The sequence below is a fragment of the Ipomoea nil genome, unplaced genomic scaffold, assembly GCF_001879475.1.
Source record: "Ipomoea nil cultivar Tokyo-kokei standard unplaced genomic scaffold, Asagao_1.1 scaffold3017, whole genome shotgun sequence".
NCBI lineage: Eukaryota > Viridiplantae > Streptophyta > Magnoliopsida > Solanales > Convolvulaceae > Ipomoea > Ipomoea nil.
Genome location: NW_017619445.1, coordinates 1,150,934 through 1,166,045, shown reverse-complemented (window position 1 = coordinate 1,166,045; position 15,112 = coordinate 1,150,934). Strand labels below are relative to the sequence as shown.

Here is a 15,112-nt window from a genome sequence, read left to right as displayed (position 1 = left end):
AAAAAAAAAAAAAAAAAAGAGAAAATACAAGCAAAAATTGGAAATCAGGAACTGTCTCTGCTTCCCGCTCCGTCTCCGGTGAACCGTGGCAAACCTCCGTCACCACCGTCTCTGCCACACCTCCCTAGCATCCCCGCTCAAATCAACAAGATTAGTACCTTAGATTTATGTCCTCTGAATTCACATAAATATGATTCACTCGGAGATAAAGGTTTGTGGCAGAAATTGCTCTGACACGCTAATCAGTTTTAGTGGAATAGACTGCTCGTAAGCACTTGTTGTAAAGCAGCACTTATATTCTCTAAACCCAAACACCTGTTTGTCATCAATCTCTGCAATCTGTTGTCGTTGCTGTGAAAGGGGAGTAATCTCAACTCTAACCATATTGCATGCGATATATAATTTATACTTTCTGAAATTTGTAAAGCGCAGCACACAGTGATGTCGAAACTTAAGTTGAATTGTAACACAAACAATCTGTAACGCAATTCGGGCAACCAACCCTAATCTGCGAGACACTTCTCAATTTGAGAACTTGCCTAAATCCACTAAAAGCTCAATATTTAAAGTACATTGTTTGGAACCTAAGATTACACAACAGAATGATCTTTCCTACCAAACTATTGAAACCTAAACATATGTACTACTTTCTAGGGGAATTTAGTATCCTATTCTCAAAGACTCTCATACCTCACAAGATTAATGTTGAATGCTTACCTGATGTGGTAGAAGGTGATCCCTATTTATAGCAGCTACTCCTAACAGATTTGTGAGTAACAATGCTATTACTAATTATACTGGGATTGGTAGTTCTTCAATAAAGACTATGATATTCCTAATTATACTGTGATTAGTAGTTCTTCAATAATGACTCCTCCTAGGACTGGTATTCCTTCTTCGGGTTGGAATCCCCTTTTGCAGATAACTTTGACAGAATCTTTTGAGTCAACAATTTCTTTGCTGCATTAACAATGTCTCCACTATCTTGGTTTTCACAATCCACCGCCACATGCAGCCATCGGAAAAGGAGCCCAACAGCCTAGTGGTGATCTTGCATCTCAGAAAAGATATGGCCGAGGAGGGATTGGACTACAAAAATTGGAATGATGAAACTTATCAAAGTGCGTATTCTGACTATTGCGATAAAGAACATGGGTGTACTACTCCAAACAAAGAGAATGGAAGTCCCAAAGCTACTCGTATGTCATCTGATCATGCATAGTAGTCGCTTCTTCAATTCCGATGGAGAAAATGAGACGAATTTCCACCGCTAGCCCCTGCTCGCCACGTAGTTGCTGCCGGAGAGGGGGAAACTATTAATGATACTTGTGGCTGATACATTTTGTCTCTCTTTAGTTCTAATTATTCGCCTTTAGAATAGCAGTGTTAAATTGGTGGTTACAACTTCCTGCTAACCACCTGCTAGCTTATCTCCATTGTATGCTATTTATAGCTAGTTGTTTGTGTCAATTAAATAAATACAGTTCATGATCTTATATGGTATCAAGAGCCAACTTTCTCCTACGAAAGAACTTTTCTTTTTTTTTTTTTTTTTGATGGCTTCTACTATCACCAATGAAATCATCCAACTCAATGCTCCCACACACTTTCCCATTAAATCACTACCGTCAATTTCCCAGTTTGGTGCCGACAAGTTCATGCTACCCTTGTTGGTCTCAACCTCCTGGGCTATGTTGACGGTTCCACCAAGGAACCCACCGAATACACGGATCCTGCTCGAACCGTTCCCAACCGAAGACATTTAACTTGGTACCGTCAGGACCAAATCATTGTTGGTGCACTTCTGGGAGGGATTCATACGATTGTGAGAAGTGGGCAGGCGGTGACGAAGAGAGAGGGAGACTTCCGGCGACCTCCGTCGCAACAGCAGTAACGTTTGCGCCTTGCAGGTTTTCGTCGTATCCTCGGGGTCACACATGCTGAGAAAATAAACCCATTAAATTCCAGAACAATTCTAACCCAGTCCAGGACTTAAAATTTTTATGATAATGGCGGGGTGTACGCATGAAGGTGATGATGATGGCGAAGGTATAATTAATTTTTTCTGCTCGACGATTTCGAGGACCAATTAATGAGCGGAAAACCGATAATGGCGTCGAGGTTTTCGCCTGCGGCTCTGAACCCACTAGAAACAGCAAAATGTTGCTGCAACAACAAAAGAGTGAAAGGTCTCTAATGCCCTTAAAGTGGAGAGTGAAAGGACTATTATGCTGTTATATTAGACGGTGACTTAACCCCAAACAGACGGAGGGCCATATCGGACATAAATTGAATAGTTGATGACTGGATCCGCAAAAAAAATAAGTCGAGGACCAAGGCAGTACTTTCGCCATAGTCGAGAGACCATTTTGATAATTAACTCCAAATATTATAGTTCTTAACTTTTTTTAATATAAAAACAAGAAAAGAAAAAACTTACCAATCTGGTTCGATTTGGTAGGCACAATAAATCCTAAAGAAAAGACAAAAGACCAAAAGATTTATATTATAATTTTAAAACATTATTTTGACAGGTAAATTTGTAACTTAATGGTGTAGCTGCAACTTGCCTGCAGCCTAATTTCTTTTGTAATCATCGATTGTTTCTTAATTATTGCTTTCTTGTTCAAATCCAAACACAATCCCTTTGCTGTGTATGTGTTAAGCCTTGCCATGTATATGCAATATAATGTTTCCAAGATTTTTTTTTTCATTCCCATTTTTTTATGCGAACAAAAACATATTGTATATAAAATCTCAAAACTATACTACAACAATAACATATTGTATATAAAATCTCAAAACTATACTACACAGTAACGTACTATAAATCGAATGATCACAATTGGTAAATCGTTGATACTCGGAGGACTATTGGAGGTATTAACTCTTATTAATTTTAAACTAGCACAGTAGAATATATAGGCATTGTTGGTTTTGGTTTCTAAATTATTATTGATATTTTTATTATAACATAATTATTTTATACATTTTATATTTATCTAATGAAGTCTTATAGGTCATGCAACAATTTTGGTTCATGGTTAGACAATATTATTTCTTGCAACCTATACGTTAATGGACAATGCGGGAGTTATCGCATTAACTAAACTGTATAGTTATCAAATTATGAACATTTAATTTCGTGATTTGTGAATACAGAGTTCAACAATTGAGAATATAAACATCGAAAATTATGAGCATATAGCTCTATCACATTTCACAAATCTAATGTTGTAGATTCATAATTACTATACTGTAGATTCATAATTTCTAAACTGTGCGATTGCGGAGAGATAATGAAATGTTTGAATGTGAAAGGAAACCGCCTAACGCCATTAACAGCAATGAAAAAGAATTTTTAATTTTTTTTGAAACGGCATCATTTTGCAACAGTGGGCACCATGCATGGTGCACACGGTTGCACAACATAATTTGCCGACAATGCGTCAGTAGGCCTTCTTCCATAAGAAATTGCAGAAGAATTGGAAGAACCGGTAGATGATGGAGCGTTATGCTGTGCAACCGTGTGCACCATGCAAAAACGACGTCGTTTTGACGTCCAACTTTAAAAAAAAAAAAATCAGTTTCGTTTGCTTTTAACGGCATTATGTTGTGCATAATTTGAACTATACATCCATAAGTTCGTAACTATACATTTAGAATTGCATAACTACACATCTATAACTTTATAACTATACATTCAAATCGAATTGCATAACTACACATCCATTAACTTCATAACTATACATTCTGAATTGCATAACTACACATCCATAACTTCATAATTATACATTTAGAATGTGAAATTATAAAATTATGAACATATGTTTTTGTAACTAACGACAATCGAAAATGATTTTTTTTTTTAATGTACACTGTTTTTACAACCGTGTGCACCATAGCATAATTTGCCGTAGATGATGAGTTTCTAAGGACAAGAAGATATGGGCTAGTAACAACGTCCAATATATCTATTTATTGTAGATCTTCTAAAGCTAAAATAAATGAGGGAGTGGATAAATTATTTGTAGTCCACGTAGTGTTGTGTGGACCATAATAAAATGTACATTTTTAATATATTAAAAGTATATTATTCGTGTACTGAATGTATATTATATAAAATAATGTACTTCCAGTGCTCAAATAATGTACTTTCCGTGAATACAACGTACATTTTAATATACTAAAAGTATATTATTTGATAATATGGTGCACACAATAATGATTGTGAACTGCAAGGCTCCTTTCCGAGCATCACTCCAGCTCAAATGGTTCAAGCAAAGTGTAAAACTCAAATGCTTAAAGCCTAGGAGGATCTTGAAGCTTTAGATTTGGCTATTGAGTATGATTGCTAAGGAGAAGACTGACATGAAGTATGAGCTGTTCAATAGTTCAAAACTGGTGATCTAAAGAAGACATTTGATCTGCTATGTAAAGTTGAAGGAATGAGCTTCACTAAATTTGAAAGTATTTTCGTTAATGCACGGGCTCAACGAGCAACGGAGCAATTAATGACAAAGGGGAGTTTGGTAAATAGCTGTTAGCTGATTGTGTTAGTGAGTTTGAGTAGTTGATAGCATTTGCTGATTATAGAAAGATGTTTGATAAATTAGTTGTTAACTGATAGTTGATTACATGCAAAATGATTTTCTCAAAAAACTGTTTTCAGCAGCTTTTTGAATTTTAGCATTTTAGAGCAATAAGCTGTTACAAAAAGCTAATTAATTAAACACAACTTATATTGAATGTTTAACCAAATCAAACAACTAATAGTGGTGAAACAAGTCAAAAGAGTTAATTCCAGCAATGGTCCTCCGACTATATTGATTTTCCAAAATTAGTCCTCGACTTTTAATTTAGACACTTTAAGTCCCTTGACTTTCAATTTCTTTCCAATTGAGGTCTTTTCGTTAGAATACGGTTAATTGGACTTTAAATGAAGGGGTAAACTCATCCTTTCACCTGCCTATGTATTATTCTTCGTATTTCTCCCTTGTATACGCGATATATATGAAGATAATCTCAGTCGAAGCCCTAAAATGTTCCTTGTCGTTCTCCATTTGCTGACTGCCCGTGTGTGTGTTCCTCCATTATTGAGATGTTTACTAGGTACAACAGCAAAATACGAAGAATAATACATAGGCAAGTGAAATGATGAGTTTACCCCTTCATTTAAAGTCCAATTAACCGTATTCTGACAAAAGGACCTCTATTGCAAAGACATTGAAAGTCAAGGGACTTAAAGTGTCCAAATTAAAAGTCGATGGCTAATTTTGGAAAATCAATATAATCGGAGAATCATTGCTGGAATTAACTCTAATCCAAAATTAAATTAGCTGATAAGCTAACTATGTTACCAAAAGGACCAAAACCTAAGAGTTGAGAATAGGAAGTCTGAGTGGTTCAGTGTTGAAAACGCATAAAAAGTTCACAAAGAAATGCAAGCAAGGAAAAATGCCTGAAGATACTGAGAATGGTGAAACGACATAAAGGATGAAGGTTATGCTTGCCAACAAGAAGAAGAATAAGCCTAATATGAAAGACCCCTAATAACTCCAGTAATGGTCCTTAAAGCGTTAGATGCCAACACTTTCCGTGAAGAGGTAGGTATATAGAGTTATATATATGGTTGGAGGAGTTGATAGTAGTGAACAATCAATGCTTAAACACTATGTTAGTGTTTTAATTTGTTTGTTAAACCCCAACATGTAATTGACATTATTATTATGTCAAATTAGAATAGGCTGTAGATCAGAGTCAGTCTGAGTTTGAAGAATGAACCTGTTTGATCAGGTAATCCATCAGAAGTGTCTCTAGAAAATTAAAGTAGTTGGAAGACATTTAATAGAGGAGCGTATGATCTGGCAGAATGCCGTTATGGCCTGAGGTGAAATTACAAGAAAGTCCTCACTTATTGGACACCTCAAAGGGTATGGACGTAATCTAATTAAGGAGCTGTTTGATTTCTGATTACGTGTCCTACACAACCAGAGATTTATATATGAGTTGCTGATTCAAGAAACTGGATACAAGTATACAATACAACCCTTGAATCTAGAATAACACTCATTGTTCTAAAAGTCTCTCTCTAGTTATTATCTCTTCTCAAGACCTAAAGTTCATGGTGATTTAAGAAGATGAACTTGAGAAGAAACAACTGTGATTAAACAGTGGACGCGAAGATCACTCAGTTTGGGAACGTGGGACTGCGTCATTGAAGCGGACTGCATCAAAGTTAGCTCTCCATTTAAGGGATTTTATGGACTTCTGAATGCATGGCTCTCCGTCTTTAACAATCCACTAAACCTCTGTAGATTGGGCACTGGCCTTGTGTGGGGCACTTGGGTGAGATCGTTTCTCTACCTTTGTACATTGGATTCTGAGTTAGTGGATTGGACGCATCGGTGATCGTCTCCTAGACGTAGATACACACTGTATAGAACTGGGTAAACAAACATGTGTGTTGATTTACTTTCTGCTTTACTTTCCACACTTTAGCTTATCTGGTTGTCTATCTGTTTGTTTGTCAGATTATCTGTCTGTTAATCTGCCCACCAACATTTTGATAAGAAAGTAGGTCAATATTGTAGTTTACCAATTCACACAAAATCACAATTGGTATCAGAGCTTTTAAGTCTGCATAATGACTTGATCCATACGGAAAAAGCTTTTTGTTGTATTTCGGTAATAGAGTTTGTTATTATCTTCTCTTTCTGTTTGTGTTTCTCTCTATCTGTGTTTCTGGCTAGTTGTCTGATTGTATCAGGATGGACTCGAATACGGAACCTTCTGAGTTAGATGGTCACAATTACTCATTCTGGAAGGCTCGTATGGAGATTTACCTCCAAGCACAAGGAACAAGGGTGTATTCCACTATCCTCACTAGATGGACACCTCCAATAGTTCAAAATGCAGATGGATCGGCTAAACCAATAGCGAATTGGATTGATGATGAGATAACTGCTTCTGATCTCAACAGCAATGCCCTAAATTCGATTGTAGGATCTTTACATGAATCAGTATTCATTCAAGTTACTAGAATAAAGGATGCAAAAAGGGCTTCGGAAATCCTAGAAACTAGAGATGAAGGCACCAGTGATGTAAAACAGTCCAAACTTCAGATGGTATTGTCAAAATTTTAGGCTCTGAGGATGGATGAAGATGAAAATATCTCGAACTTCCATAGTAGAGTTCAAGATCTGATGAACAGAGCGGCTGTTCTTGGTGAACCATTTCAAGAAGATAGAGTAGTCAAGAAGATATTGCGGTCTTTGCCTAAGAGATTCCGGATGAAGGTGACTGCGATCCAATAAAATGCCGGTTCGGAAAAGAAACGTGTAGGTGAACTAATGGGTAGTCTTCACACTTATGAACTTGAAGTGTTGGCCAATGATATCCCGAGTTCAAGAAGACGGGGAAAGTCAGTGGCATTCATCACTGAGGCTGATCAAGAGTCTGACTCTGAAGATGTTGAGGACGAATCTCTGGCTTTGCTGACGAAAAATTTCAAGAAGAAACCAAGGGCAATCTAATCGCAACCAATCCAAGGGTGGAAACTCTGTAAATCAGAAACCTGGATCAACCCCCTCATCTTCAAATACTGGTCAATCTACACAATCCGGTGAGTTCAAGAACACATCGAATTCTACAGGTAAAACCCTAAATCGGTCTGTTCAATGCTGTGATTGTGAAGGATTTGGGCATATACAGCCTCAATGTGCAATGTATTCGAAACGAAAGAAGTCCAAGTCTGCTTCAACGTTGAGTGATGATGAAAAAGATAATGCAGACCAGGTGTCTGATGAAAATACTGGAAACTTTGTTGTTTTCTTTACTACAACAGAGATTCACTCAGACTCTGATGAGGATGATGATGAAGCCTATATGTCTTCTGATGACTTTGAAGAGAGACATACTCAGTTAGAGATCGATTGCTAAGCTTGTTGCAAGTTGGGAACATCTGGTGAAGATCAACATAAGTCTGAATGAGGATCTAAGAAAGCGAGATGAACAGTTGAAGAAGCTAACGCAGATTTAGAAATGAAGGATGATCTTATTGCTCAGATCAGATCTCGAGAAGGAAAGTTGATCAAAGAACAGGAAGATTTGAAGAAAAACATCAAGATGATGGACACTACATCTACTTTGGCCAAAATATTATATTCTGGTCGAAAGTCAAATAGTAGAACAGGTCTCGGATTCGAAAGGGGACAATCATTTAAGACTGCTTCTGTGTTTGTCAAAGGAAGCACTTCCAACTCTACATTTGAGCCTGAACCTCCGCATACTAAGTTTCAATCACTTCATTCTAGAAACAAGGGCAAGTATGTCAGACTCAAGAAGTATGTTCCTACTTGTCACTATTGACAAGTTAGAGGTCACACATGACCAGAATGCTACTATTTCTATAAAGATCAAAGAGAGGAGAAGTACAAGAACAAGTTTATTGCTCCATTCAAGAGACAAGTTTAGGTTAGAAAATCAGAAGTTGTTTGCTATCCAACCATTGTGTTGTCTGCTGCATTGACTGAAACCAGATGGTACTTTGGCAGTGGCTGCTCGAGACATATGACTGGAAATTCAAAGTATCTAACATATATTCAACCTAGCAACGGTTCAGTGACGTTTGGGGATGGTCAACGAGGCAAGATAATTGGTAAAGGCACTCTAAATGTTCCAGGCTTACCTCATTGGAATGTCTGCTTCAACCGAGACTGTTGCATCGTTCGTGATAAGACAGATAAAGTTGTCATGGAAGGTACACGTTCTTTTGATAATTGTTATATCTTAACCAATGATACTATTTGTTTTAGGGAAAAGTCAGAAGAGTCAAAGCTATGACATCGACGACTGGGTCACATGAATTATCGGGATATGGACAAGCTCATCAAACTTGATGCTGTTCGAGGCATACCAAAGCTGAAAGTGGATCATGAAAGAGTTTGAGGTACCTGTGTTATAGGAAAGCAAACCAGAACCCCTCACAAAGCTGTAAAGATGATTACCACTAAGAGATGTTAGGAACTGGTTCATATAGATCTGATGGGTCCAACTCAAACTGAGAGCATTGGTGGTAAGGAATACATATTTGTTTGTGTTGATGATTTTTCACGTTTCTGTTAGGTGTCTTTCTTAAGGGAGAAATCTGAGGCATTCGAAGCATTCAAAACATTATGTGTGAGACTTCAAAAGGAGAAAGATGAACCTATTGTCAAAATCCTACGACTCAGAAGTGATCATGGGAAGGAATTTGAAAACTCATCTTACTCACACTTTTGCTTAGAAAATGGAATAGCCCATGAGTTATCTGCCCCTCAAACTGCTCAACAGAATGGCATTGTGGAAAGAAAGAATCGAACACTACAAGAAATGACAAGAGTTATGTTAATGCATCACGTCTACCATAACGTTTTTGGGCTGAGGCAGTGCAAACTGCATGTCATACAGTGAATCACATTTGTCTTAGGCCTGGTACATCTAAGACTCCATATGAAATATAGAAAGGTAAAAAACCTAACTTGAAATATTTCAATATTTTTGGTACTAAATGTTTCATCTTGATTGATCGTGAACAAAGAGGAAAGTTTGAGCCCAAGAGTGACGAGGGAGTATTCCTTGGATACTCACCAAATAGTCAAGCTTACAGGGTATATAACAAGAGGACTCAAACAATTATAGAGTCAGTGAACGTTGTTGTAGATGATGAGCCAGATGAGCCTGAAGCCATAATAGTGTCTGATTCTGCATTTGATACATTACCTGATACACTACTCAAGCCGCCAGATGAATCAGAACATGTTAATCAACCTCTTGTCTCTGATGAACCACCAAATGAAGATGATGATAATAATGGGATGAGTCAATCTTTGTCTGATCGTGATGGAAGGGACAAGTCAACTAGAACTCAGAAGAATATAATCATCCATCAGTCAACATCATTAGTGATCCATCAGCTGGAATTCGCACAAGAAGCAAAGTGTGGAATAATCTGATAGAGTTGGCTGGATATTCTTGCTATACTTCAAAGATAGAACCCAAAAATGTCAAAGAAGCTTTACAAGATGATCTCTCGGTTAAGTTTATGCAAGATGAGCTTCATTAGTTAGAGAGAAATCATGTGTGCGATCTCGTTCCTAAGCCAGAGGGTGTGAATGTTATTGGAACAAAATGGATCTTCAATAACAAGACTGATGAAGTAGGGAATGTTGCTCGAAATAAAGTCAGACTAGTTGCTCAAGGATACACTCAGATAGAAGGAATCGACTATGATGAGACTTTTGCACCTGTTGCTAGGCTAGAATCAATCAGAATTCTAATGGCTATTGCTTGCATACTGGATTCACACTGTTTCAGATGGACGTAAAGACTGCGTTTCTAAACGGCTATTTGCATGAAGATATCTACGTGGCTCAACCTAAAGGTTTTGAGGACCTTAAGTACCTAGGACATGTCTACAAGTTAAGGAAAGCTCTTTATGGCCTTAAGCATGCTCTAAGAGCTTGGTATGAACGTCTGACTCAGTATCTTCTACAACATGGTTATGATCGGGGAAGTGTAGACAAGACTTTATTTGTCAAGTCTACTGGAAAGTATGTTACTATAGCTCAAATCTATGTCGATGATATTGTATTCGGATCTACTCTACAAAAGTATACTGATGATTTGGTGCATGTTATGAAGAGAGAGTTTGAGATGTCTATGGTTGGTTAACTGACGTATTTTCTGAGTTTACAAGTGAAACAAAGCACTGAAAGATACTTTATCTCTCAAGAAAAGTATGCTAAGAATATGATTAAGAAGTTTAAGCTGGAATCATGCAAGACGTAATCTAATTAAGGAGCTGTTTGAATTTCTGATTACGTGTCCTACACCCTCAACCAGGAATTTATATATCAGTTGCTGATTCAAGAAACTGGATACAAGCATACAATACAATCCTTGAATCTAGAATAGCACTCATTGTTCTAAAAGTCTCTCTCTGGTTATTATCTCTTCTCAAGACCTAAAGTTCATGGTGATTTAAGAAGATGAACTTGAGAAGAAACAGTTGTGCTTAAACAGTGGACGTGAAGATCACTCAGTTGTGGGAACAGCGTGGGACTGCGTCATTGAAGCAGACTGCATCAGAGTTAGCTCTCCATTGAAGGGATTTCATGGACTTCTGAATGCGTGGGTCTCCGTCTTCAACAATCGACTAAACCTTTGCAGATTGGGTACTGACCTAGTGTGGAGCACTTGGGTGAGATCGTTTCTCTACCTTTGCACATTGGATTCTGAGTTAGTGGATTGGACGCATCAGTGATCGTCTCCCAGACGTAGATACACATTGTATTGAACTGAGTAAACAAACCTGTGTGTTGATTTACTTTTTGCTTTAGTTTTCGGCGCTTTAGCTTATCTGGTTGCCTATCTGTTTGTTTGTCAGATTATCTATTTGTGTTAATCTGCCCACCAACTGTTTGATAAGAAAGTTGGTTAATATTGTAGATTACTAATTCACACAATCACAATAATATATATATATATATATATATATATATATATATATATATATATATATATATATATATATATATATATATATATATATATATATATCACTACAAGAAAAATCACGAATCGCGACAGAATTTTTCCATCGCGAATGGGAATATTCCGTCGCGAATCGCGTTTCGCGACGGAATAGCGACGGAATTTATTCCGTCGTCTATCGCCTTGTCGTATTTTGAAAGACGACGGAATAATTCCGTCGCAACTTTTGGCGACGGAATAATTTCGTCGCGATTCCGTCGCCCATTTCGCAACGGAAATGTTTCCCGTCGTAATTCTGTCGCATCATTTGCAACAAATATTTCGTCGCAAATTTTATATTCCATCACGATTCCATCGCGTTTTTGAATTATTTTAAAATAAAATTGTGATTTTAAATAGTAATGAATATTTTTAAAATATGTTATTTTCCTATATCTCAATCATAGCAATTAAACGCCTTAGGCTGGGAAAAAAGCAGCATAGAGATGAAGATTATGCTTTATTATTTAAAAGTTCAAAACTAAAACGAAAGGTTTAACAGGATGCATCATTAGTCTCTCTAACGGCTACACTACAGTAATCATGTACACATGATTTTCAAATACTTCTACATGATGGTTCCACTAGGAATCAATGCATCCTTGATGATTCTGATTCCACTTTTAATGAAATATCCTTCAGTTTCCCTAGCTGCTTCTTGAACATTTTCATTGTTAATGATCTGAAACAATCAAGAGTCAAGTTAGCTGTTTCTTTATGTTACACGTGCATAGGAAGATTGAGCACACTTGTTCACTAGATTAATGGCCAAGTTTTTAAAAGCAAAAAAGAGGAGAAAAGCAGACAACTATTTGATATCGAACCTTCACATCATTCCCATTACGAGCATTCTTGCCAATGATTGGTCTTTTGATGATGTGTGAATTCCTGCCAATTCCAATTGGAACACTTCCCTTTGCAGCCAGAAGCCTCCTGTCAGCATTCGTCTGAAGCAAGAAACCAAAGGATGTGAAAATGGCTATAAATTGCTAAAGGAAGAAAGAAGCATAACAACAACAAAGAGTATGATATCCATTAGATCATGAACTAATAAAATATCACATTCTGCCCAAAAGTCAATTTTAGCCCAACATAGATGCAAATTCATTCGGTATCTACATGGATGATTACCTCATAGTAATCTTACACATTTGCTAGTGGAATTTATACTATTAAGAAATACACAGTTTATCTCTAAAACTCGCAAACAGAGAACTTCACAGGGAAAATAGTTTTGTATCTTGTGTCAAACGTAAGATCAGATGGCTGCCTTTCACTAATCTTACCTATCAGATGAACGACTTTTTGTTATGTGTCATTTGGCCTACATAACTGCAGAGATGCTGGTCGGTAATGCAGATGCAAAGGGGCTGTCCGGGAGATTAATTCCTGAATTGTTGTACATTATCATCATCATCATCATCATCATTAAAATAAAGTATTAAACCGAAGAATTGGTCAGATAGGAGGAAACCGCATTTCGTACCTCCCGTGATCATGGTATTTTGTGCTTGAATATATTTGGTTATTATCATCACTTGAGGAGCCGCCGCTTGGACCATCCAACTGGTAGAAATCATCAGCAGACGTGAGCTTGGAATACTCTGCAAGAAAAGAATGAAAAATGATAAAAAAAAAAAATTTAGGAAATGTGAAATTTAATGTCTAATAAAACCAAGTCTTTGGAACTGCACCTTCAGACATTTTCAGCTCGTCCATGGAACAGCCAAAGAAAGAATGATTAGACAACAGAGGCTTTCGTGCTAACTGCAGTTGCGAGAGTCGCCTTATCTCAAGTTTGAGAGCGTGTTGTTCCTCGAATCTCCTTAGAAATTTGGAATCCAATCCTATAATCAAATACGAAACACTTTAAAATTATTGGAAAACAAAATAATTTAATTACGCAATGAGAAGCTAAAAACAAACTTGATTGATTCTCATATTCAAAATCGTTGTGAGAGTTGTAATTCATTGATGGATCAATTTTGTCTTGAAATTTCCTGCAAGAGAGCAAGACCAACTTAATTTCATTGCAAGAAACATCATAACACAACATCTCGAATAGGTAAAAATACCTTTCAATAGGCTTTGACTTTCCCCTATATGGTTTCACAAGAACACGAGCCCCTCATAGTAATCTTACACATTTCCAAGAGATAATCAAAAGTGAATATATGATATATGAATATGATAATTAATATTAAATACATAATAAATAAAAATAAACATAAATTACTAACTTACACAGTGAATAACTTAAAGTAATAAAATTAAAAACTGAAATATAGTCACAGTACAACACATTAAGTCATGAACTGAAATATCTCCCCAGTCCCCGTCCCCATTTTTTATTAATGCCTAAAAGAAAGTCTAATATTATAAAAAATTCATATTGTTTAATGGAATCTTGTCTGCAGGTTAGCTACTTAGCAGGGATTTTGCAGATACAATCAATAGACAAACCATTACAAACCTGCTAATACAAAATTTAATGGAATTGGTTCTATTTCTCAATCAAACAATAATACAAACCAGCTACTTAGCCAATACAATTGAAAATATAGTTCTCATGCCAAAACATCCAAATATCCAATGTCTTAGTTCTATTTCTCAATCAGACATTAGTAATATTAAACTAATATAAACAGCAACAAAGAGAAACTAAAACACCTACAAAGAGAAACTAAAATAGCAGCAGACGACGGAGACAGTGTCGCTACTCGCTTACCTGAAGAAACTAAGCAGCGATGGAGAGAGGACGACGGAAGTCAATACAACAGACGGCGTCGCAGGCTCGTGGCGATGGAGAGAGGTCGACGAGTCAGACACGGACGGCGACGGTGAGGGAGTGAAGCTTGGCGTCGTCTCAGTGATGAGCAAACACGGACGGCGAGGGTGACTGAGTGAGGCTTGGCGTCATCTAAGTGACGAGCAGACACGGACGGCGTCTCAGCGACGAGCAGACACGGACGGTGGCTCAGCGATGCGTAGAGGGAGACCGGAGGGCGTGCGGACAGTGAGGGAGTGAGGCTTGGCTGCCGGCTGCATGACTGCGTTGCGAATTAGGGTTAAGAATAAGACAGACTGATAAGAGTATAGAACTAAGGGGCTTTTGTTTTTTAATTTTATTATTAATATTATTAATTATTAATTAATTATTAATTATTCATATTATATATATATATATATATATATATATATATATATATATATATATATATATATATATATATATTAACTATTAAACGGGGATTCGGGGACGGGGTTGAGGTCGGTGCGGGGAATGCCCTCCCCGTCCCGTCCCCGCAAAAAAAATCTCCGAACCCGCCCCCGGTTTAATTGCCATCCCTAGTCAACTATAATAATGTTTTATTTTATTTTTATTTTTATTTCATATTCAAAACGCTACCATTTAACTCAGAAGAAAAAATAAAATTAAAAAAAAATATTACAACGAAATCCAGACGATCGCAATTTCCGTCGCAATATTGAGTCAATATATCAAAATTTAATTCATTTAACGACGGAAACAAGTCGG

The 15,112-nt window shown here is 37.0% G+C and overlaps 1 protein-coding gene and 1 long non-coding RNA gene across 3 annotated transcripts; one reads left to right on the top strand and one right to left on the bottom strand.

Moving 5' to 3' along the window:
* Positions 1-4,148: 4,148 nt before the first annotated feature.
* Positions 4,149-12,860, top strand: LOC109163342. Its single transcript, XR_002051258.1, has 3 exons — positions 4,149-4,160; positions 10,146-10,156; positions 12,762-12,860. It is a non-coding gene; the product is annotated as an uncharacterized LOC109163342 (long non-coding RNA).
* LOC109163341 lies at positions 12,000-14,624 on the bottom strand. 2 transcript variants are annotated; one of them, XR_002051257.1, is made up of 8 exons: positions 14,303-14,620; positions 13,650-13,712; positions 13,501-13,574; positions 13,269-13,421; positions 13,061-13,178; positions 12,861-12,963; positions 12,399-12,521; positions 12,000-12,256 (listed from the first exon to the last, which is right to left on the bottom strand). XR_002051257.1 is itself a non-coding variant. In XM_019312092.1 (6 exons), exons 3-6 carry the CDS (start codon positions 13,544-13,546, stop codon positions 12,957-12,959), a joined length of 324 nt encoding a protein of 107 aa, XP_019167637.1. In that variant the 5' UTR covers positions 13,547-13,574; positions 13,650-13,712; positions 14,303-14,624; the 3' UTR covers positions 12,871-12,956. The 2 variants fall into 2 exon arrangements, 1 of the variants encoding a protein (XP_019167637.1); XM_019312092.1 differs by lacking the exons at positions 12,000-12,256; positions 12,399-12,521 and having other exon boundaries at positions 12,871-12,963; positions 14,303-14,624.
* Between the last annotated feature and the right edge of the window lie 488 nt (positions 14,625-15,112).